At 40.8% G+C, this 26,067-nt stretch overlaps 1 protein-coding gene across 5 annotated transcripts in view; it reads right to left on the bottom strand.

Moving 5' to 3' along the window:
* Window positions 1–26,067, bottom strand: part of atm (ATM serine/threonine kinase) — a 191,765-nt gene that overhangs the window by 51,821 nt on the left and 113,877 nt on the right. For 3 of the 5 annotated variants that reach the window (XM_063054130.1, XM_063054132.1, XM_063054133.1), the window contains 12 exons: window positions 24,464–24,614; window positions 23,329–23,505; window positions 20,212–20,386; window positions 18,343–18,430; window positions 17,829–17,987; window positions 16,311–16,419; window positions 10,606–10,694; window positions 7,592–7,694; window positions 5,081–5,229; window positions 1,264–1,368; window positions 919–1,038; window positions 28–262 (listed from right to left, as the gene is read on the bottom strand). In XM_063054130.1, coding sequence (XP_062910200.1) covers window positions 28–262; window positions 919–1,038; window positions 1,264–1,368; window positions 5,081–5,229; window positions 7,592–7,694; window positions 10,606–10,694; window positions 16,311–16,419; window positions 17,829–17,987; window positions 18,343–18,430; window positions 20,212–20,386; window positions 23,329–23,505; window positions 24,464–24,614 — 1,660 coding nt within the window. Of the gene's footprint in view, window positions 1–27; window positions 263–918; window positions 1,039–1,263; window positions 1,369–5,080; window positions 5,230–7,591; window positions 9,579–10,605; window positions 10,695–16,310; window positions 16,420–17,828; window positions 17,988–18,342; window positions 18,431–20,211; window positions 20,387–23,328; window positions 23,506–24,463; window positions 24,615–26,067 lie in introns of those variants that run through there. The other 2 variants (XR_010018715.1, XR_010018716.1) reach the window with 2 other exon arrangements.

The raw sequence follows: 26,067 nt of genomic DNA, 5'->3' as shown, positions 1-26,067 counted from the left end.
TAAAAATAACTTCAGAAGATGCTGAACCTGGGAATTTTTTGCTGCTCGTGCTAATTTTGCCATTTCAAGCAAATACTTAGTCAGAGCATCTTTAATAAGGTTCTTCCTCTGACCATCCATTTCTTTTGTAATAAGCAGTTCCTGAATGACAGTCCTCATGGTTAAGATAGGCTCCTGGAAGGTAAAGTCACTGTCCTTGAGAAGCAGAAGTTGTTGTTGCCATTTTTTGTGCACCTTATTCAATGCATCATCCGGGTCAGATCTGAAAATGAAGCAATATCGCATATGAAAAAAGATAAAAGAGAGACTACAGATGCCAGAAATCTGAGGCAACACCCAAAATGCTGGTCAGGCACCATCTATAAAGGGAAATGGGTAGTTGGTGTTTTAGATTGAGACCCTTCTTCAGGACTGGAAAGAAGAGGGAGAACAACAGTATCAAAGAGTAGGGGAGGGTTGGAGCAAGAGTTGGTGGGTGAATTTAGATGAGAGGGGGAAGATAAGCAGGTGGTGGGGTAGTGGAAATGGGGGTTTTGGTCCAGAAGATGATTTTCAATCTGACATACTGATGGCCATTTCCCTACATAGAGACTGACTCACTGACCTCTTCTACATACGAAAATCAAAACATTTTGAATATTATTTTCACCAGTTCAGAAAACATTATTTCTTTTTGCTCCTTCTTGATGAATTTCCTCTGTATCCTTTCCGTTTAACATAGTGACTCCTTGTTGAACTGTGGTTCAACAGACATTATACAATCTCTGTAGCTAAGGAACAATTATATATAAACCCCAATGATAAGGGAGGTTCTTTAACTCTGGGGAATACAGCTAAGACTAACTGCTTCATAAAGAATAAATATCATTCTCAGTATAAATGATAAAAAAAAGGATTAAGAAAAAAATGTTTAGTTACCCGCACAGTCTCTGTCCAATGGTTTCCAGTTCTTCAAGTATTTGCAATCTACATAGTGTGGGGTATAGAGAGTAAACAGATTCCAGGCTTCCTCTGCATAATTCTTCAACTTCTTTTATCCTATTGGCATAAAGTTGGTATTCAAAATCATTACTTCCAATATTTACTCGGCAGGCTTGAACCACAATTAACACATGAAAGAAAGCTGAGAGGAGCAATTGTAGCAGAATTCAATAACAGTCAAGTTTTGCACGATTCCTAACGACAAGGAAAACAAAAACTTGCTCCAGTATGCCAATAGTAGACAAAACTTTGGGGAAAAAAATCATCTGATTGAAAGATTACCTGGCAGCCCTCAAAACCTCGACGAAGGAAGAAAATTCTTGATCCTTCAAAGATTGCAAAGCATGGCACACAGATTCATGATATCCAAATCCTGAAGTTCCGTCTCTGGAAAATAAATAGTTTAGAAAGAGGAAGGAGAAATAGAGGAACACCAAAGTAGGAAAAACAAAGCAAAAAATGTAGCATAATATTTGTCTTCCTAACAGCTTGCTATTACTTGTTAAATTTTGTCATTTGTGCACAGGGGTTCCTAAATTTGAATGAATAGCAACATTTACTTAAGCAACACACATAAAAGTTGCTGGTGAACGCAGCAGACCAGGCAGCATCTCTAGGAAGAGGTGCACTCGACGTTTCAGGCCGTCTCGACTTCACCGCACCTTGTCCCCATTCCAACCTCACTCCTTCGGAACGCTCTGCTCTCCACTCCCTCCGCACTAATCCTAACCTTATTATTAAACCCGCCGATAAGGGGGGTGCTGTTGTAGTCTGGCGTACTGACCTCTACCTTGCCGAGGCACAGCGACAACTCGCGGATACCTCTTCTTATTTACCCCTCGATCGTGACCCCACTAAGGAGCACCAGGCCATTGTCTCCCACACCATCACCAACTTTATCCGCTCAGGGGATCTCCTATCCACTGCTACCAACCTTATAGTTCCCACACCTTGCACTTCCCGTTTCTATCTCCTACCCAAGATCCACAAACCTGCCTGTCCTGGCCGACCTATTGTCTCAGCTTGCTCCTGCCCCACCGAACTCATTTCTGCATACCTCGACATGGTTCTATCCCCCCTTGTTCAATCCCTTCCTACCTATGTTCGTGACACTTCTCACGCTCTTAAACTTTTCGATGATTTTAAGTTCCCTGGCCCCCACTGCTTTATTTTCACCATGGATGTCCAGTCCCTATATACTTCCATCCCCCATCAGGAAGGTCTCAAAGCTCTACGCTTCTTTTTGGATTCCAGACCTAATCAGTTCCCCTCTACCACCACTCTGCTCCGTCTAGCGGAATTAGTCCTTACTCTTAATAATTTCTCCTTTGGCTCCTCCCACTTCCTCCAAACTAAAGGTGTAGCTATGGGCACCCGTATGGGTCCTAGCTATGCCTGCCTTTTTGTTGGCTTTGTGGAACAATCTATGTTCCGTGCCTATTCTGGTATCTGTCCCCCACTTTTCCTTCGCTACATCGACGACTGTATTGGCGCTGCTTCCTGCACACATGCAGAGCTCGTTGACTTTATTAACTTTGCCTCCAACTTTCACCCTGCCCTCAAGTTTACCTGGCCCATTTCCGACACCTCCCTCCCCTTTCTAGATCTTTCTGTCTCTGTCTCTGGAGACAGCTTATCCACTGATGTCTACTATAAGCCTACTGACTCTCACAGCTATCTGGACTATTCCTCTTCTCACCCTGTCTCTTGCAAAAACGCCATCCCCTTCTCGCAATTCCTCCGTCTCCGCCGCATCTGCTCTCAGGATGAGGCTTTTCATTCTAGGACGAGGGAGATGTCTTCCTTTTTTAAAGAAAGGGGCTTCCCTTCCTCCACTATCAACTCTGCTCTTAAACGCATCTCCCCCATTTCACGTACATCTGCTCTCACTCCATCCTCCTGCCACCCCACTAGGAATAGGGTTCCCCTGGTCCTCACCTACCACCCCACCAGCCTCCAGGTCCAACATATTATTCTCCGTAACTTCCACCACCTCCAACGGGATCCCACCACTAAGCACATCTTTCCCTCCCCCCCCCTCTGCATTCCGCAGGGATCGCTCCCTACGCAACTCCTTGTCCATTCGTCCCCTCCATCCCTCCCCACTGATCTCTCTCCTGGCACTTATCCGTGTAAGCGGAACAAGTGCTACACATGCCCTTACACTTCCTCCCTTACCACCATTCAAGGCCCCAAACAGTCCTTCCAGGTGAGGCAACACTTCACCTGTGAGTCGGCTGGGGTGATATACTGCGTCCGGTGCTCCCGATGTGGCCTTTTATATATTGGCAAGACCCGACGCAGACTGGGAGACCGCTTTGCTGAACATCTACGCTCTGTCCGCCAGAGAAAGCAGGATCTCCCAGTGGCCACACATTTTAATTCCACATCCCATTCCCATTCTGACATGTCTATCCACGGCCTCCTCAACTGTAAAGATGAAGCCACACTCAGGTTGGAGGAACAACACCTTATATTCCGTCTGGGTAGCCTTCAACCTGATGGCATGAACATTGACTTCTCTAACTTCCGCTAATGCCCACCTCCCCCTTGTACCCCATCTGTTACTTATTTTTATACACACATTCTTTCTCTCACTCTCCTTTTTCTCCCTCTGTCCCTCTGAATATACCCCTTGCCCATCCTCTGGGTCCCCCCCCCTTGTCTTTCTTCCCGGACCTCCTGTCCCATGATCCTCTCTTATCCCTTTTGCCTATCACCTGTCTAGCTCTTGGCTCCATCCCTCCCCCTCCTGTCTTCTCCTATCATTTTGGATCTCCCCCTCCCCCTCCAACTTTCAAATCCCTTACTCACTCTTCCTTCAGTTAGTCCTGACGAAGGGTCTCGGCCTGAAACGTCGACAGCACCTCTTCCTAGAGATGCTGCCTGGCCTGCTGCTTTCACCAGCAACTTTTATGTGTGTTGCTTGAATTTCCAGCATCTGCAGAATTCCTGTTGTTAGCAACACTTACTTAACTCTTATCTTCTTAAAACACAATCTTCTTATTGGATAGTTTCATGCTTATCTAAATTGCATTCCATCAGTATCCTTCCTGTTTAATCCATAAGGCAGTCTTTGCTGCTTCCATCTAGTTTTAAATCAGCACAGATATTTGACTTTTGTCTCCTTAATTATTACCTTGATACATCTTGCAAAGAGCTGAGTTATACACATGAACTCTCAGGTAGTTCATAATTATATCCTGCTATTGTAAATATAACTTTTCTCTCTGTATTTTGTTTGTGAACCAGTTGTATGAAAGATAATCTATGTAGCAACATCTTGCATGCCACCTTTGGAACTTTTATGGAATTCCAAATATATTTAGAGATACAGCGTGGAACAGGCTCTTCTGGGCCGCGCTGCCCAACAACCCATCCATTTAACTCTAGCCGAATCACAAGACAATTTACAATGACCAATCAACCTACTAACTGGTACATCTTTGGACTGTGGGAGGAAACTGGAGCACCCGGAGGAAAGCTTCTCGCATACAGGAAGAACATACAAAGTTATTTACAGAGGATGCCAGAATTAAACTCCGAACTCTGATGCACTGGACTGTAATAACGTTATGCTAACCGCTACACTACCGTGTCGTCCCAATATATGAAATCAAAAATACAATTCTGTCTGCTTCTGAGAAATGGCAACAATTAATGGTTTTGTCACTGGTAAAAGCCATAAAATTTGGTCTGAAGACCAAGTTTAAGTTACAAATTCTGACTACAGTTATACCATTCTATATAAGTACTGGAAGGGTAGGATCACCTCTTTTAGTAATCTTCAATAATTCCAATCGTCTCTTTTTGATGCACTTTTAATTGTTGTAATATAAGTTGATGAAATTCAGAACCTCACAAACACAATGTAACTAGGGTTTCTGTTTGAGTGTAACTGACAGAATTAAAGTGAATTGTGTATGTATTTTGTAACTAAAAGTGAGTTTGGTGGTTAGCAATTAATTTTCAAAGGATTTGGCTGGTTTGAAGTCTATTTACCACAGAAAATGATAATTAAGGCACAATTTTAATAAACCATTTTACATTAAAGAACAGCATAACTCAGTTTATTCGTAGCAGGAAACTTTGCATTTACCTGCTTGGAGGAATATGATCCCACTGCATGTTTCTCCAGGCTGCCTGGAAACGAATTTCCTGCAATTCCTCGCACCATTCTGTGTTTTCAACTTCAAGTCCCTTTAGATACGTAGTTAGTATATGGCATAGTCCAAAGTTCTGCAAAGCCTAAAATAAACAAATACAAATTCATAGTTTTAGTAACTCTGAACATTTTGAACAGAAATATATGAGATATGAGAAGAAAAGCAGACTTCTTGTCAACATCATAAAAATAAAATAGGTCTGCATCTCATAAATGAGTAGGTGGTGCTCTGAGTGCTTATATTACTTGGTTTATAAATGTTATGTCAATGCGATATAACTGCCCATGTTAGATTTTACTTAATTTCCTAAGTAGATTACAATAGTTTCACTGTGGCCTCTATATGATTTTGGAATGAATGTTGTGCAAATGTCAAAGTGCCAATTTGTCTCTTAGATATATAATATTCAGCTACTTTTGTTATGGAACATGCTAAAATGAAATGGTGGCACTACTGTGGAGAAGAGACACTTGTCTTTATTTTTAAAGCGCTATACTGTTTTGTAACTAGAAAGGTGTTTATTTGACTACTTCTGATTCCATCAAATTCAGAGAATTTCGCTCCTGAATTTAATGTTGAGGACTTCCCAGGCCACTAGGTTTCTAACTTTAGTTGTTTTTTTACCCCCAACCTGCGCAATTAACACAGAACAGAGAATATAGTACAGCACAAGAACAGATCTATGGCCCACAATGCCTGTGCCAACCATCACACAAATCCAAACATTTCATCCACTTGCATGTGATCCATATCCCTCCATTCCCTCACTGTCTAAATGATGCTCATCAAATGTTACTTTGGATCCACCTCCAGCACTTCTCTGGTGGCATGTTCCAGGCATCTACCTCTCCTAATTGTCACTTTCAGTGAGCTATGGACCTACATCAGACTTAATAATCAGCCCATCTACATTGTGTTGGTAGGTGGCCAAGTGGTTGAGGCGTTGGTCTAGGGATCTGAAGGTCGCTAGTTTGAGCCTCAGCTGAGGCAGCGTGTTGTGTCCTTGAGCAAGGCACTTAACCACACATTGCTCTGCGATGACACCGGTGCCAAGCTGTATCGGCCCTAGTGCCCTTCCCTTGGACAACATCGGTGGCATGGAGAGGGGAGACCTGCAGCATGGGCAACTGCTGGTCTTCCGTACAACCTTGCCCAGGCCTGTGCCCTGGAAACCTTCCAAGGCGCAAATCCATGGTCTCACGAGACTAACGGATGCCTATCTATCTACATTGTTGCCTAATTTATCACAAACAACAAAGGTCCCAGCACTGATTCTTGCAGACCTGCAGTCAGAGTAACATCCCTCTGCCACTACCTGCTGTCTTCAAAGGCCAAGCATATCCTGGTGATGTAGGATTCTCAGAATCTTATCTAATAGATGAAGAATGTAAGAAGGCCAGGAAATGTCTTCTTTTCCTGAGATTTGAACACTAAAACCTAGACTGACACTCAAATAAGTGTCTTACACTGGAGATATTACTTTCTGGATGAGAATTTTCTTTGCATTCTTTTCTGGCATTCTAAACATCCTTTAGCAGGGTAATTACCTCCAAAGACATGACTAATGTATTTTTTAATTTAAAGATTCAGCACTATAACAGGCCCTTGCAGACCAACAAGCCGATGCTGGCCAATTGCATCATGAGACCAATTACCCATGTTTTTGGCAGGTGGGAGGAAACTGGAACACCTGGAGGAAACAGACAACAGTGGAATTGAACCCGGGCCATTGGTGCTGTAATAGCGTTACACTTGAAGCTTCTCTACTGTGCCAATCCTTTCTCTTTTTCTATTGATATAGCTTTCACTTTTTATGGCAGCTTTTTAAGTGTACTGCCACCCACTCTCTAGTCTGCAACCCTCAAATAAGCCAAGCAGTGACCATGTTTAGATGTGGAAGTGACATTAGAGAAGGGGTAAAAGTGTATAATGTAATCTTAATCTACAATCCCTTGCTAAAACTGACTAAATGGTCGTCATGAACCTGTGCATAAATTGGGTGCTGTTTTCACCACTGTGATTACACTTTAAAAAGTGTTATTGGCTCTAAAGTGGTTTGATTATTCTGAGAATAAAGAAGACTCTATGCAAATGCTCACCCTTCTTTTCTCATCTTTTTTCTAACTCTCAGAGTGAGGACTTTAATCTTTTGTTGCTGATGAGATGAAAATTGAAAGAGTAACTAGTCTGAAAGTGTTTCATTCTAGTTTGGTAATGATTATTGAATAAATTATTACAAAATTATTCAAAATGTGAAAGCTATACTCAACCACAGAATGGGTGGTCTTAGAAATGTTCCCTAAAATTCTCTGCAAGTTTTCTGAATGAAAAACCTGCAGGTAAATTTACGACTTTTCATATTCTGAGCCAAGCAGTTATCATGGTTACAGTAATTTAGTGCATGTTTAGCACTAGTGTTAAGACCCATATGAAATAAATCCTACCTGGACAATACCAGCTTGCCGTGTAGAGACAGGAAGGTTCTTTTCAATGTCATATGTTACAAGAGCCTTATCCCATAGCACTTCATGCTCATATGTTCGAACTCTGTTACATTGAAGAGCAAAATATTAAGTTAATAATGTGAATAGTAAACAAAGTAGGATTACTTTCTTCTGAAATTATTTGTGATAAATTGTCTACTGCATATTGTTTGTAACTAGTTTCTCCAAAAGAGTAAATTTTCTTGTATGCATGATAAGTGTTAACTGTGTATCTTAAGTTCAGTTATATTGCCACCAACTTCTATTTTGATGCTCCAGAATTACTCAGCACAAATGCATACACAATTAAGACAATGCTATTCCCATCGTTTTATAAATCCATTTCAATCTTCCTGCTTGCTTCCAACTATATATCTATTTTCCGTTATTCCACTGTATAATTACAATTCCTCTACAACCATCTCTAAGTACTTTTTTCTCATGTCCTCTGCTAGTCTTGTGATTTAATGTATTCATTTGATTTACTCCCCTTCTTCCTCCAATTAATTCAATGAAAAAAAACCCAATTGAAGATTCCCATCAAGTCACCCATAACAGTGAAATTAGCTTCTACATATGTACATAATACATAACATTAAGAAATGCTAAGTTATAGCATTCATTTTAAATATAAGAAATTCCTTGCTCCATTACTGGAGATCACGCATAATTCATCAATAGGTTAGCATGGTACACAAAGGAATTAATGATAAAGCTGCTGAAAGTGTTTCTTTAGGCTTATGGAAAAGTTAGAAGCTGACAGTTTTGTTATCCCCTCAGGCTGCAGGCTCTGATCAGCAATTCTAAAAACAATAGGTTAATGATCTACAATATTGGCTCCAGCCTTGAAGCAGATGTCATAATATATGACCCTGACAATCTCTGTTTTTGTAATATGGGTATACAATGTCTTGGATATACTATATCGTGACCAGGCCTTTCTAAAATTACAGCAACAACCACTGTGATCACACTGTATAGTTAAATGTACATGGTGGATCTAATTAGCAATGGTACTGAGAAGGCTTTGTAAACCACTCAACATTATCAGCAACACTTCCTTCTCAGACATCCCACTTCTCCCGGAAGTTCCGGGAGTCTCCTGCATATTAATAGTGGCTCCCTGATGCCTGCAAATTATATACAATATCACAGAAATCAATTTTTTTGAGAGCGAGCGAAAGAAAGCAAGAGAGAGCGCGAGAGCGACCACGAGAGAGAGCGCGCGAAGGCAAGCGAGAGAGAGCGAGAAAGCGAGAGCGCGTGAAGGCGAGAGGGAGAGAGAGCGAGTGAGAGAGAAAGCAAGCGAGAGCGCGCGAGCAACCACGAAAGAGAGAGAGAGCGCGCCATTGCAGTGTTCCAAAAAAATATAAAACGTATGTCACCCTAGACTACACTAAAGTGTACCCCTGCCTAATAGGGGTCAAAATAATGACAGTGTTGCTCGCTGCACTGTTTGCAACAGTGACTTTTCTATTGCCCATGGTGGGTTAAGACTGTAAAAGACGTGTTGAGGTGAGTTTAACAGGTGACATTCATTCATTAGCATAGCTAACGTTATTTAAACTGGCTGGCCAGCTGCTACTCTATTGCACACATCCCACCTCTCCCGGAAGTCTCCCGCAAATTGATGGTGCTACCTCCCTGAAATGAGTTTTTGCAGGGTGGGATGTCTGCCTTCTTTTGCTGCATTATTTCTGCCAAGTTTATTTTAGTCAGCACATTGCAATAAATATTTGAACCTTTTAATGGAATACTGTACGTTTTAGGTGGAAGCTGCAAGGTTTATTAAGAGGGCGTGCCACAAATCATATACAGCAACACACAATCTTTTGAATTGAAGCATGCAATGATTAGGAAGTTTTGTTGACAACAAGCTCAGTTGTGATAAGGATATCCAGTGCACAACAGCATTCAAAGGACATTGCTGTAACCGTGTAACTTCCACCTGTGTGAAACACAAGAAAGGCTATTTACCAATCAAATTAGCATTGTTGAAAATTTATATCTATAATCCAGTATTAAGCAATTTCAAACCTTTGTCCCACTTCCTTCTCAGTTCTGATGCAGGATCTTGACACAAAACATTGACTTGCACCGTTTGCTTCCATAGATGCTGCTAGGTCCACTGAATTCTACCAACATACTGTTTTTTGCTTCTGATTCCAACATCTGCCTCTTTTGTCCCATCCTCTCTTTCCAAACTTCCATGTAACATATACTTCTTATACTTACCTCAGACTATCAACTATTTTCACCTCAATACTACACTGTAAAAAAATGACTAGAGTACTGGCTGATTTTCAAACGGTGCTTTGGATTAGTGTGAACAGCCTGCCTGATAGATGGTAAAATGTATGTCTAGAAATTCAATCGCACAGTGCTCTTTCATTCAGCATCATTCAAGTAAAAAAAAATGCCCCCCAAGAAAACACAACAATAATAATTTCTGCGAAGGTTCACATCGATCCAGAAATTTGATAAGGTACATCCTGGTTTTTGGCCCTGGTTCCCCCCCACACCTTTGACATGATTGCTACATATGGTGAACTTGGTTCATTCACTATCTTATGCTCCTTTTGGATCACTGCAGGGAAACTGGGGCATCTAGTCCTGGGATCACCTGTCATGGTCCAAATAGTACAGCATTACGCTTAGGCACACAACTTACTTACCTTCATCCTTGGACCTATAACACATTGTAATCATAATCAGTACACAGTAGTTCAACACCTGTGCTCTAATGGCCCTCAATCTTAGGCGTCTGGCAGTCAACTTACTGATCCCAAATCAAATAAACAACAGGCAGCTATGGCTAAGTGAAGTTTTGGTGATTAAAACTGCTGCATCCAAGTAGCACAACCTAGTGAGTGTGGTAGGAGCTCTAAACAATCAAAAGAGAAATGAGAGAATGAATACAGAATGTAACAAAATCAGTTATTCATAGTGAGTAATATCATTAAATCAGATTTTACCTAGCAAGTGGGTGTAACATCTTCCCTCCACCACAACCATACAAACTATCAGGTTCTCCGATACTTCTGTAGACCTCAATTAGCAATTCCTGTTGAAAAACACAATAGTTTAAACATGAACAATATCCTTTAAGCTCTTACTTCTCTGATGCAGTAATGTGATTTCCTGAAGTGTTTTGACCTCCCAAAGACTCCCCTTACTTTCCTTTATTTAAAGGTTTAGAAAGTTAAAAGACTAGCTGACTGAAGGGCTACCTAATGGTACGGCCTAGGTGCTGAAACCTCAGAATCAGTTATGTTATCACTGATTTATATATGATGCAAAATTTATTGTTTTACGGCAGCAGTACAGTTCAAGACATCCCACCGCTGCTTGTAAGCATTTTATATGTTCTCACCATGATTGCGTGGGTGTCCTCTCACAGTCCTAAAACGTACCGTTTGGTAGGTTAATTGGTCGTTGTAAATTGTCAAATGATTAGGCTAGGATTAACTTGGAGGATTGCTAGGCAATGCAGCTTCAAGGGCTGGAAGGGGTTATTCTGTGCTGTGTCTCAATAAACAAAATTACAGTAAAATATAAAACAAATAAATAGTGCAAAAATAAAAGGAATAACAAAGTAGTGTTCAATACATCTTGTTAATGGGAAAGCAATGGGAAGGGCTGCTCCAAGACTGTGAAAGGGAACAAAACCAGGAGAATCAGGATGGAAGCAATGGGAGGAAGATCTGGAGAGTTTCAGGGAGGCACAGGGAGAAATCAAGAAGCAGATACATATTGATCATTGAATTTTAGTTACATGTGCAAGGTGCAACGATCAGTCAAACATAATTCTCACTGTAGTCATGATAGGTTCAAATTAATGGGATACAATAACTGTGGCAAGGGATTGTGAATTCTTGTTTATATATTTGCATTCACTCAATCACTGCATTACTGTATCTGTCACTGTTTTGAAGAAGCGAGTGAAAGAGCAACATCTTGCAGAGCAGGAGTTTTATTTTTAAACAGAAGGGAGGTGTAATTGGCGTGTTCATTGTGTGAGTGGGGCAGTATTAGAGTGGTCCAGCTTTGGCTCGACAGGTTCCGATAAGCACAGGCGCATGCTCTAAGTAAGTTTCCAGTAAGTTTTTTTTCTTTGTTAGTACATAGCTAGTGCACTGAGAATGGGTTCAGAGTTAGTGGTACGTTCCTTGTGTGAGATTAGTAACTTTGGTAGACCTCCGGTTTCCCTGATAACGACTATACATTGGCACAAAGTGCATTGAGCTGCAGCTTCTTAGAAACCGTATTAAGGAACTGGAGCAGCAGTTCGATGACCTTTAGCTCATACAGGAGAATGAGGAGGTGATAGATAGGAGCCACAGAGAGGCAGTCACTCCTAAGGTGCAGGAGGCAGGTTCCTGGGTGACTATCAGAAGGGAAAGGGAATAAGCAGCCAGTACAGAGTACGCCTGTGGCTGTTCCAAAAGTATACCGCTTTGGATACTCTTGGGGGGGGGGGGGAGGGGGGAGGGGGTGAAATGACCAACCAGAGAGAAGCGGGAAGAAGAGGGGAGCTGTTGTGATAAGGGATTCACTAGTTAGAGGGACAGAAAGGGAGTTCTATGGATGAGAATGAGAATTCCTGAATCATTTGTTGCCTTCCGGGTGGGTGCCAGGGTCAGGGCCACCTCAGATTGAGTCCACAGCATTCTTAAAAGGGAGGATAAGCTTAGCATCTTAAATGGATGATTATGGCATGTATGGGCCAAATAGAGGCGGCGGGGCGCGGGCCGGAGAGGGGGAACATGCTAATATTTAACCATTGCTGAAGTGGACTTGAAGGCAGATCTGAGGGAAGGGTTGGGGCTCAGGTCTGAGAATGAGTAATGAGCTGATGTTTGACTGATTTAAGTGCCGTGCCAAATTGGAAAGGTTGAATATGGGTTGATCTGAGGTTGTGGGACCCGGGTCTGAGAGTGAGGATGGAGTCTAATTTAAACACTGGGCCAGATTGAAAAGGCCAGGGTATTGGAGCTGGAGGCAAGGGACAGGCTGGTGTTTAGCTCGCTGCTCTGTGAGTTATACTCAACTCTGCACTGAACTGAGGCTGTGGCCTGCAACTCATGGGCTCCTGAACTAGCTGCAGAGATGACTGGCTTCGTGGCTGTGAACTCACTTTCAGGAACTTTAGTGCTGACTGTTATTTGCTTATTTTCTATTGTTTGCATGATTTGGTCTTTTTTTGGCACATTGGGTGTTTACTGGTCTTTTTTTAATGGGTTGTATTGGTGTGGTTTTTTTTTGTTTTATGGCTGCCTGTAAGGAGACGAATCTCAAGGTTGTATATATTATACATGCTTTGATGATTAATTTTGAACAGTCAGCAGTCCTGGTTCTGTCGGTACCAATGATATGAGTAGGATGGGTAAAAAGGTTTGGCAAAGTGAATTCAGGAAATTAGCTGCTAAGGACAGGACCACCAGGGTTGGGATCTCAGGACTGCTACCCATGCCAAGTGCTAATGAAGCCAGAAATAGGAAGATCATACAGATCAACTCATGGCTAAGGACTTGGTACAGCGGGGAGGGTTTCGGATTTTTGGATCATGGGCTCTCTTCCAGGGAGGTGGGACCTGTACAGAAGGGATGGTTTTCACCTGAACTGGAGGAGGACTAATATCCTACTGGGAAGGAATATTAGCGCTGCATGAGGGGTGGAGATTTAAACTAGACTTGCAGGCAAATGGGAACCAAAGAGCCAGAACAGATGGTGGAGAAGTTGTGGAGACAGATGTTGTTAAGCCTATCTGCAAGGTCAGGAATCAAATAGTTGAGCATGGTGGGACTAATGTTCTGAGCTGTGTACATTTCAATGCAATGAATATTGTCAGAAAGGTGGTTTGAGTTTAGGGCATGGATCAGCACATGGAATTATGACATTGTAGCTATTAGTGAAACTTGGTTGCAGGAGGGGCAGGACTGTCAGATCAGTGTTCCAGGGTTCTGTTGTCTTACATGTGATAGTGTAGGAGGGATTAAAGGGGGAGGGGTAGCATTAAGGGGTAACAGAAAATGTCAAGGCAGTCCACAGACAGAACAGACAGCAGAGCTCATTTATTATGACTATAAGGGTGGAACTGAAAAATAAGAAAGAGATGACCACATTAATGGGATTATATTACAGATCACCCAACAGTCCGGAGGATTTAGAAGAGCAAATTGGTAGAGAGATCGCAGACTGTTGCAAGAAGCACAAGGTTGTAATAGGGTGCTTTTCTTTCCACATATTGATTAGGATTTCCATATTATAAAAGGGCTGGACGACAAAGAACTTGTCAAATGTGTTCAAAGAAATTTCCTTAATCAGTATATCGACATCCCAACTAGAGAGGATGAGATACTAGATCTCTTATTAGGAAATGAGACAGGGCAGGTCACAGAGGTTTATGTAGAGGAACAATTTGCATCTAGTGATCATAATGCCATTAGTTTCCAGGTAATTATGGAAAAGGATCAGTCTGGTCCTCAGGTTGAAATTCTAAATTGGAGAAAGGCCAATGTTGATGGTATCAGAAAGATATCTGGGAAGTGTAGACTGGGATAGATTGTTTTCTGGCAAAGGTGTCTTTGGTAAATGGGAAGCCTTCAAAAGTGAAATTCTGAGAGTACAAAACATCAGAACAAAAGGTAAAGGTAACAGGCTTAGGAAACCTTGGTTTTCAAGAGATATTGAGGCCCTGGTTAAGAAAAGTAAGGAGATACATAACAAGTATACGCAGGCAGGGAACAGGTGAGATACTTGAGGAGTATGAGAATTGCAAGAGCACACTTAAGGAGGAAATCAGGAGGGTTGAAAGAAGACATGAGGTTGCTCTAGTGGATAAGGTGAAGGAGAATCTCAAGGGCTTCTGCAGATATATTGAGAGCAAAAGGATAGAAAGGTCAAAATTGGTCCCCTGGAAGATCAGAGTGGTAATCTATGGGTGGAGCAGAAAGAAATGAAGGAGATCTTAAATTGATTTTTTGTATCTGTATTTACTCTGGAGACAGACACAGAGTCTACAGAAATGAGGTAAAGCAGCATTGACTTCATGGATCCCATACAGAACACAGAGGAAGAGGTGTTTGCTGCCTTGAGGCAAATTAGGGTGAATAAATCCCCAGGGCCCAACAAGCTGTCCCCTCGGACTTTGTGGGAAGCCAGTGCAGAAACTGCAGGGGCCCTAGCAGAGATATTTAACACACCTTAAACTTAAGTGAGGTGTCAGAGGATTGAAGGATAGCTAATGTTGTTCTGTTGTTAAGAAAGGCTCTAAGAATAAGCCAGGAAATGATAGTTCGGTGAGCCTGACATCAGTTGTGGGAGTCATTGGAAAGTATTCTTAAGGACAAGATAAATAAGTATTTGGATAGTCAGGGACTGATTAGGGTTAGTCTTTGTGCATCGTAAGTTGTACGACAGAATCTAATAGAGTTTTTCAAAAAAGTTATCAAGAAGGTCTAGTCACTTGCCATTCAGTATGAGGTAGTAAACTAGATTAGACATTGGCTTTGTGGAAAAAGCCAGGGAGTGGTAGTAGATGGTTGTCTGTATGACTGGAGGTCTGTGACTAGTGGTGTGCTGCAGGGACTGGTGCTGAGTCCATTGTTTGTCATCTACAGTATTGATGATCTGGATGATAATGTGGTCAACTATATGAGCAAATTTACAGATGACACCAAGATAAGGGGTGCAGCAGACAGGGAGGAAGGCTACCAAAGCTTGCAGCATGATCTGGACCGGATGAAAAAATGGGCAGAAAAATGGCAGATGGAATTTAATGCAGACAAGTGTCAGTGTTGCACTTTGGGAGGACAAATCAGGGTAGGACCTACATGTTAACTGTTAGGGCACTAAGGAGTGGAGCAGAACAGAGAGATCACTGAATACAGATCCATTAATCCTTGCAGATGGTGTCACAGGTAGACAGGGTCGTAAAGAGATCTCTTAGCACACTGGCCTTCATAAATCAGTATAATGAGTACACGAGTTGGGATGTCAGGTTGAAAATATATAAACAATTGGTGAGGCCTAATTTGGAGTACTGTGTGCAGTTTTGGTAACCTATATACAGGAAAGAAGTAAATAAGATAGAAAGAGTGCAGGGAAAATTTACAAGGATGTTGCCAGGATTTGAGGCTCTTAGTTATAGGGAAAGACTGAATAGGAAACACTTTATTCCCTAGAACGTAGAAGATTGCAGGGAGGTTTGAGATTATGAGGGGTATAGATAGGATAAATGCAAGCAAGCTTTTCCACTGAGGTTGGGTGAGACAACAACTAGAGGTCTTAATTAAGGGTGAAAGGTGAAATAATTAAGGGGAACATGAGGGGGAATTTCATCACCTAGAGGGTTGGTGAGAGTGTGGTCGAGCAGCCAACACAAGTGGTGGATGTGGGGTTGGGGCTGATTTCAACATTTAAAAGAAATTTGGAAAGGTACAGGGACAGGAGGGATATGAGGGGCCAGGGTCCGAGTGCAGGTCGATGGGACTAGGCAGATTAATGGTTCAGCACAGACTAGATGGGCCAAAGGGCCTGCTTCTGTGCTGTAGTGTTCTATAACTCAAACCAATCTATTATTCATAGATTGCACTGCTACAATGGAAAATGAAATACAGGTGATTAAGTTCTTGCTGGACAGTTTGCTGCAGGAAAGAGGGAAGGGACATTTATGTACCTGTAAGCCAATCCCCGTTTCTTCTCTGCTTTTGCTGCTCAAGCTGGAGACTGTTAGCTCTTGGCTGCTTTCATCAGACTTTAAGCTGCGAGCTGCTTTGTAAGAACCCCTAAGTACCATAAACAGTTCTTTAAACATACATTGTGTTACCATAGCATCTTTTACTATGATCTTCAATTGGGTGCATACCATTTGAACAAACTTTAAACTTAGAGAAATCAAGCATAAAAAATTTGAAGGTAAGGTAAATGCTATTATGGCTTTATACCTGGGTCGGGACTGTTTCACTCTGACGCTGCAATCTTCACTATAAATGACCTGCGATGTGTCTGTTAATTGCATTTCCCTTAAATTACTACCCAAAGCCATCAACCATGTTCTATCCTCCCCACAATAGTTCTGCTCTGAACATAATTTATCTCTTTGTAAATACTATCTTGTGCCATACTATTCCCACCAACCACTCTTTCCACACTGGAAGCACGAGTTCCCTGTTTCTCTGTTGTAGCATTCTGTTATAGATTATCCCACCTGACTACAACCAGCCACTGGGTGAATTTTGAAAAACAACACTTGGGGAATTTCTGTTCTTATGTTTCTTTTCCAGAATTACTTGATATCACACTTAGAATGCACACCTTGAGGCAAATACCAGCTTACTATTTCTTCTTGTTCATGTATCAGGGTGAATCCAGTGATCTCCTTCATTTTCACTTTAGCTACTGACTTTACATAGAACATAGAACAGTACAGCACAGGAACAGGACTTTTAGCCCACAATGTTGTGCCAAACCAATTGAATCAATAACTAAATGGTTACCTAATCTCTTCTGCTCACACAATGTCCATTTTCCTCACATTCATGTGTCTAAATCTCTCTTAAAAGTCTCTAATGTATCTGTCTATACCACCATCACAGGCACCCACCACTCTCTGTATATAAAAAAAAGCTTGCCCCTCACATTGCCTTTAAAATTACCCCCTCACCTGAAATGCATGCCCTCTGGTATTAGACATTTCAACCCTAGGAAAAAGGTATTGTCTGTCTACTCTATCTATGCCTCTCTGCCTTACATTCAGTTAACAGGCTGAATAAAACTGCCTGCTTCTCCACTTTTAAACGTCTCCCTCAGTTGTTGACAAGAGAATGAAGAAGACCAAACTGGTTCAGTAATCAATCTTAAACTATTACTGTATCCTTTAATTGTCTACCATACTGTGTATAGCAGAAAAATCACGTGAGCATCAATTATCCACTCCGTGCTCTGAGACCATACACTCAAAAGAGAATCCAGATGAATTTAAATAGATGCCAAACCAAAACAGAAAGCTGCCAATCAAAATACCTATATTTGTTTCAAACAATCTATTAACATTGATTGAGTGAAGCCTTTGCACACTATGGTAAAGTTTAAAATGGTGTTATTTTATATTTAAGATAAATTGTCAGACATGGACACAGCACAGTTCATACTAAATAATGACCTTGTATTACTTGCTACAACTTAAAACCAGTACCGTTTCAACTCTTCTTCTTCAGATCTGATTTTATCTGCATAGATTTCTGCATAAAGCAAGGCTGTAAAATGAGCTGCACATGACTGGGCTGTCAAAGCAACCTCCAGGTAATTCAGATCTAGCCAGAAGTTGTCATCCCAAACAGTGCTCAGCTGATGTCTAGAATAAGAAAACATCAAATGAATGAAACAGCTTCTCATGAAGTCTTCATATCAAATACTTAAAATTAAACTAATTCAATTAAGTTGTTATTAACTCAAAGAATATGATGGCATTGATGGCAACATTAAATCAAAATCACTGTGATTTGACATTGAGGTAATTCATTCCGGTAACAATCTGAGAAATAAATTCAGTTTAATACTTTTGCCACAGCCATTCACTGAAGCTTTCTTACGAGTTACAGCATTTTTGCTGATGAACTTTTCTTCTTCAGATGGCGAAAGACCTGTTGTGTCATTTTAGTACTTCCTGCTTCCTAAATTAAAAGAACATGAACTAATTTTGTTGAGACCTTTTTTGCTTGCGTAAGTAATTGACCACCGCCAGCATTGTGCGCCGAGAGGCTTTATCCATATATCCCTGGGGAAGGCTGTCTGTTTCTGAAAAAGTAATAAAACAGTTTAAGCAAATGGAAATATAGAAAAGCTTTAAGTTGCAACACCTTTCACAACTAATGGATTGTACTCACAGCAGTTTACAGCCATTTAGAAATATTATTATCAGATATATCTGGTGATAATGACAGGGCCAAGCCACAAACATTTGAAGGCAAAGAAGACCCCAACATCTAAACAGCTGAGGATTTTATAAATAACAATATATTTTTGTATATTTAATCAGAAAGGATTACTTTTAGAGGAATAGTTACTTTGTTGATGACTTAATAAGTGGTAACATTTCTATTCTGAGATAACTGTTGAGGTGGACCATTGCATCATCTTTGGTAAATGTGTTTTTCCTGGCAAAATAATGGAAGATGTGAAGCCAAGGAGAAAAGTTCTACATCCTTAAACATAGAGGCAGCAGTTTCTTCTTACGCAGTCCTAGAGATCAAGGATCACTTGCTTCCACGAACTTGTGGTTTCTGAAGTAATTGAGTAGGCTAATGTGAGAACTATACATTCTCCCACAGATGGGCCAACATGTACCTGACGACATACGTGAACAACCTGTGTGATGTTGTGCTCGTTCTGCCAATTACAATTCTGGACTAGGAATACCCAGTAGACAGCAGTGATACAGGCTTTTCCTTGAAACAAACTGAGCAGACTCAAGGTGAACTTTTTGCATGACACAGTCTGCAATGGATTGGTGGCTTAGCTTTATGTTAAGAAGAAGAAAGAGATGTTTAGCAGGTATAGGCAGGCAAGAACAAATGAAGTACTTGAGGAGTATAAGAAATGGAAGAGAACACTTAAGAAGAAAATCTGGAGGGCTAAAAGAAGATCCGAGATTGCTCTAGCAGACAAAGTGATGGAGAATCCCAAAGGCTCCTACAGATATAATAAGTTCCTGCATGGGAGGTTGATCAAGACTGTTCAGTTTGCAGTGGGATCTGGACCAGCTGGAAAAATGGGCTGATAAATGACAGATGGAATTTAATGCAGACAAGTGTGAGGTGTTGCACTTTGGAAGGACAAACTAGGGTAGGACTTACATGGTGAGCGGTAGGGCACCAAGGAGTGTGCCAGAACAGAAGGATCTGGGAATACAGATCCATAATTCTTTGAAAGTTGTGTCACAGGTAGATAAGGTCATAAAGGTTTGGCACATTGACCTTCATAAATCAAAGTACTGAGTACAGGAATTGGGATGCTATGTTGAAATCGCATAATACATTGGTAAGGTCTAATATGGAGCATTGTGGGCAGTTTTGGTCACCTATAGTACCTATAGGAAAGAAGTCAATAAGATTGAAAGAGTGCTGACAACATTTATAAGGATATTGCCAGGACTTGAGGGCCTGAGTTATAGGGAAAGGTTGAATAGTTTGGGACTTTATTCCTTAAAGTGTAGGAAACTGAAGAGGGTTATAGATAGGATAAATGCAAGCAGGATTTTTCCACTGAGGTTGTGTGAGCTAGACATTTAAAAGAAATTTGAATACGTACATGGATTAGAGAGATATACAGGGCTATGATTTGGGACATCTTGATGGAACTAGGCAGATTAAGAATTCGGCATTGATTAAAAGGGCTTGCTTATATTCTGTAGTTTTCTTTGACTCAAAATAACAAGGTGGTAGGCATTATTAGTTAATTATCCAAGGTTTCCTACAAGCATTAGCTTACTTTCTAAAATATTTTAAACTGATTCACGCATGCAAATCCAAATATTATTGAAATACCTTTCTCAGCAAACGCACCCCAAATCTATTTACCTGAGTCCATAGCTGGTGTAGTGGATCGGCTAGAGGTTGATCCTATTCTACAGCACATATTAAAGAAACTTTGAATGTGGTTAGATAACAACTCCTGCCAGCAATTATTATCGCCAGGAAGGAGAATGTCATGGATCAAGTATGGTAGGACCATCTGGCAGAAGTCAGCCTTCACCTGATGAAATAAGTTAACAACCATTAACAAAATCAAATTCAGAATTATAATGTATGAAGTATAAATCTGCATATAAGTTTTTAAAAGTTCAGAACCCAGTGCTAACTGTGACTTTCAAAATATTAGTTTTCAAATAGGAAACTGCAAATTCTTGGCTCTGCTAAATCTATAATAAATATAGAACAAAGTACAGGTTTTGTTAATTAAGTCACTGAGCAATAGTGAAGTAACTAATTACAGAAAAACTGGGTATACATTTGGTAACTGGGGCACTTAGAGCTACTCAGCAAAACAATCATGATATTTCAATTGTGAATTTCAAAACAACACTGATTAATGTACATAATAGGCATCTGTTAGTCTCGTGAGACCATGGACTTGTGCCATGGAAGGATTCCAGGGCGCAGGCCTGGGCAAGGTTGTATGGGAGACCAGCAGCTGCCCATGCTGCAAGTCTCCCCTCTCCACGCCACCAATGTTGCCCAAGGGAAGGGCACTAGGACTGATACAGATTGGCACCGGTGTTGTCGCAGAGCAATTAGTGGTTAAGTGCCTTGCTCAAGGACACAACACACTGCCTCAGCTGAGGCTCGAACTAGCGACCTTCAGATCACTAGACCAACACCTTAACCACTTGGCCACGCGCCAACACATTAATGTACATAAATACTGAATAATCTGTTTAGAGCACAGACTACTCAGGCTGAACAGAAAACAACATTGTTTTCCTGACAATATTGTTTCAGGTCGAGACCCTCCTGACGAAGGGTCTCGGCCTGAAACGTCGACTGTACCTCTTCCTATAGGTGCTGCCTGGCCTGCTGCGTTCACCAGCAACTTTTATGTGTGTTGCAAACAATATTAGTTGAGTTTTCTCAGTATTATGGTTTAACTAATTTTGTCACTGCCACTATCTTGCCTCTTAATCACTTCAGAATTATCTAATGGCATTAATATACAAAACAGCACTGTGATTTAAGAATGTCAGCTATTTCTCTCGGAAGTGAGGAACTACTGTTGTATAAAAGCACAAGTACACTGAATATCTTTACTACAATGGTCTCTTGTTGATATTTATTAAAGGTTCAAAGGTTCATTTTATTATCAAACTATGCAGAATATAACTCTGAAATTTGTCTCTTCTCCAGATAGCAATAGATTACAGAAAACCATATAAGTAGTTGAAAGAAAAACATCAATCCCCCCACACAAAAAGATAAAGAAAAAGAAACAAAAACTCACAAACCCCAAACCCCACTCCAATCCCTCCTTCACACAGAAACTAACAGATCACCCAATCCGCCAGCCCACCAATTGGCAACAAGAAAGAATAGGCGAGAACATGAAAAGATTAACACATAGAATTGAGAGAAGCCAATATGAACTACAGTTACTTTGAACTACAGTTCAATCAATAAATCTCAGATTTTTGATAACATCTCTGAGAACATCACGACCCAGCAGCCCCTCCAAGGGCGGCAACTCAAACCAGCAGCCTCTCTGATGGTGGTGAATCAAACCAGCAGCCCGTCCAAGGGCAGCAACTCAAACCAGCAGCCTCTCTGACGGCAGTGACTCGAACCAGCGGCCTCACCGAGGAAGGTGACTCGCACCAGCGGCCTCACCGAGGAAGGTGACTCGAACCAGCGGCCTCACCGAGGAAGGTGACTCGAACCAGTGGCCTCACTGAGGAAGGCGACACGAACCAGTGGCCTCACCGAGGAAAGTGACACGAACCAGCAGCCTCGCCGAGGAAGGCGACACGAACCAGCGGCCTCACCGAGGAAGGTGACTCGAACCAGTGGCCTCACTGAGGAAGGCGACACGAACCAGTGGCCTCACCGAGGAAAGTGACACGAACCAGCAGCCTCGCCGAGGAAGGCGACACGAACCAGCGGCCTCACCGAGGAAAGTGACACGAACCAGCAGCCTCGCCGAGGAAGGCGACACGAACCAGCGGCCTCACCGAGGAAGGTGACTCGAACCAGTGGCCTCACTGAGGAAGGCGACACGAACCAGCGGCCTCACCGAGGAAAGTGACATGAACCAGCAGCCTCTCCGACAGTAGCGACTTGAACCAGTAACCTCTCCGGCGACAGCTACCAAAAAGCACTCTGCAACTAATTAGGAAACCTATATCTCCTACAATTTTCATGTATTTTCAATGATATAACAGTTGAAATGCAAATATTTATTGTCTATGGGGTCAAGGTGTCACAATTTGTAAGTCTGGCTCAAATACTTAGTTTAAACATCATTCTACTGACCACAGACCTAGACCAGAAAAGTGAAGCATGTATCTCAAACAGAGTTCACTTCCCCACCAGGAGTCTCTTTGAGAAAAATGAACTGTGAAGTTGACTTTCAGTGCCTTATGAAAAGAGTATGTCAATTCGTTAAATATCTCAATGGTGAGTATAACCAGCTTAATCAGAGAAATGACTTGGAGGAAGACTGAGGCACTGAACCAACTTGCTGCTCTCATCAGTATGTTTTAATGAGCTGGTTATTTGAACTGAGATAAACTCTCCTTCTGATTACCTAAATTCTCAAGAAGGTCATCAGCATTAACAATTGAAACAGAAATAGACACAAATAAAATCTTTATTACCAAAACATGCACGGTCTCATGTCAATCTGATCGGTTATTAACTGGGCATCATTTTCTGGTGATCTAATTAGTGTATTTTGTGAATAAACCTACTGACCAATACCCCTATTAATCACTTTTGCCAGCATTTCTTTCGTCTCAAGTTGCTGTTTGCCCAGTAGCTAGTAAACTGAGGGTGGCAAAACAACAAGGGTGTAACCCTCATTCATATTAACTGAGTTATAAAATCATATTTTGCTTATTATTCCACTAATTATGTATTGATGAAACGCTGATAATTAAATATACATTTCACACAAAGGCACAAAATAATCACCAAGATTCAGATTACCTCACACAGCGGCTTTATTAACCGAAGAACTTCACTTTTCACACCTCCACTGTCTAATAGTGCACAGGTTAATGTTTTTACCCATGTGTCATGGTTTGCACCCTGAGGTATCCACAAACAGCCATCATCAAGCTTTTCAGAAGGACTGGATCTGCTAACTACTGGCGACTCAGAAGCCTATGTCAACAAATGATAAGATTTACAAAATGGTTTATAAACCATTAATTCAAAAAACTACCAGTTTATATTCAACTATTTTATGCAGAAGTTGAAATTTCAAATAATTCACACAATCATTTTAAAGATTTTGTGAAAAAAGTATCACAAATGTTTGGTTTGGAACAGGTTATGGTTGAGTTAAAATTACTGTAGGCTGTTACATTATGGCAACAAGCAGCCTTCCACTACTTTACTCATGATCAATTTTTAAGATGTGAAAACAAGTTTCAATTGGTTTTCAATGAAGAAAATTGTGCATTAGCAAAGTGCAATAAGGATTAATTAGAAGACACAATAAAAATAAAATTTTTTAAGGTTATGGGAACCTATATGGAAAAACACCAAAATGCTGCAAAAGGATCGTGGGAGTTCTATAGTAGGACACTGAGAACAGAATTTGCATGATAAATCAGCATAAGAACCTCACAGATCATTACTGGAATAATAGGTGCATCTTAAGTGCCCTTTTAAAGAAGGGATATTGATACCATAGAAAAGGTGCACTATAGAACCAATGGCTAATGCTTGATGTAATGGATAAAGTTATTATTTTTAAAAAAACTGTTTCTGCAACAGGGAAGGTCAAGCAAATATAGAAAGTATTCAAAACTGTAGAAAAAATCCTTTCCTCCTTTACAAGAGGTTAAAAGGAAAACTGAAAAAAGAGAATTTAGCCTTGTCACAAAGGAAGACTAGACATCTTTTAACACATGAAAAACATTACTACAAATAACTATTGAAAAAAATTCAATCAGAAAATTATAGGCAGTTTGAAGCGGCCTATGGGAAAACCAATAAAATGATACTAAAGAAGAAAGCTTGGCGGTAGAGCTGCCATCGGTTTATCAGATAACATTTTGCTTCAGATCAGATCACAGTTCTGCTTCTACTAACATATATGAAGCTGAATAATTACCTTCTTCTTGGGTGTTCGGAATGGTTGCAAATACATTAGCATGGGATCTGGACCATTGGGATTTTTCTTACTCAGCTCCCAGAACTGGAAGCCTGCTTGAGTAGCGAGTATATTCTTCGCACATTTAGCAGCTGCATAGCGAACATCAATACTGGCAGAAAAGAACAGGAAGGCATATAATGTGAAAGCAGGGTCATTACATCCTTAAATATAATATAAAATGCATATAAATAACCTGGATTTCTTTTCCCTTTAACATTGGATATTTCCTTATCAGACATCTAACTCTGTGCAGTCTTCTACACGAATAGCTCCTGAGAAAGTACTCATTACATTCTTTTGATGGAACTGCAACGTGTTCGGACATTTTATCACTCACTCAGAACTGGATGGCTGGCAAGTTTAGACTGGGATTGCTCTGAGCTGACTGTCCCTCCAATTCCCTCTGCCTGCAAGGATTATGCTTTAAATTGGTAACAGACCAAGTGCAGAAAGAAAAATCCAAATTTGCTTCCATGGTACAGAACATTGGTGTTTGTATCTAAAGTTCTACAGAATGATACTTAAGAAGCTCCTCAGACTGGTGAGGAAGATCACTTCAGGTTCACAAATCACTGAGTTTTGGTTGAAAGGAGAATAAAAACATAAAAGGCTAGACTCTGCTCTGCCTAATCCCCGCTAAATGGCAAAGTTGAAATTCCAAAGTGATGCACAATGTGAATTAAAACCATTTTGCTTCAGCACGTTGTATCACATAGTAACTTAATGTCTCATTAGTCAGGCATTATTTTTAAAAAGGAAGCCTAGTTTTAAAGAGATTCAGCTAACCAAATCAACCTCAGGATGCCAAAATAAACAAATGTTCTGCAATTTTTTTTCCTTCTATAAATATAGGGAATTAGCAAATGCCACAATAAGCTAGAAATTGTCAAGTGAGGAGGCTGTAAGGGTTGACAGGCTTTGCCATCAACACAAGTCAAAGCTACGACAAATATTCCTCCACCACTAAACCTGTCAACGTTGCAAGCCCACTAATGTTGGTATCATCCACATTTAGAGAACAAATTGGAATTCTTTAGCAAGTCTTTAAAAAATTCCAAATTTCAGTGAATTCTATTTCCTGCCTTAGAGTAGAATGCATATTAATCCCTTAATAACTTTTACCAGCATGAAACTATGGCCAACTACAGACTGCATTCTTTGAGTACGTAACACAGAATTACTTTCCAGTCAAGCTGGTGTTGGTTTTCAAAGGTTATGTTATTCATTTAGATAGATAGATAGATAGATATACTTTATTGATCCCAAGGGAAATTGGGTTTCGTTACAGCCGCACCAACCAAGAATAGAGTATAAATATAGCAATACAAAAACCACAAACAATCAAACAACAAATGCAAACTATGCCAGATGGAAAATAAGACCAGGACCAGTCTATTGGCTCAGGGTGTCTGACCTTAAGCAAAAGATGCAATACTATTATGTAGTAAAGAGTCATAAAATTATGTTTTGTCCTTTATTAACATGGTGAATGACATTTTAATAATTGTGTGCTAGAGAATTAGGGCATTATTAAAAGTTAACTAAATGGAGTTCCAGATGAT

This window comes from Mobula hypostoma, chromosome 7, assembly GCF_963921235.1.
Source record: "Mobula hypostoma chromosome 7, sMobHyp1.1, whole genome shotgun sequence".
In the NCBI taxonomy this organism is placed as follows: domain Eukaryota; kingdom Metazoa; phylum Chordata; class Chondrichthyes; order Myliobatiformes; family Myliobatidae; genus Mobula; species Mobula hypostoma.
Note: the sequence above shows the minus strand (reverse complement) of the source record. Positions and strands in the feature narration are given on the sequence as shown.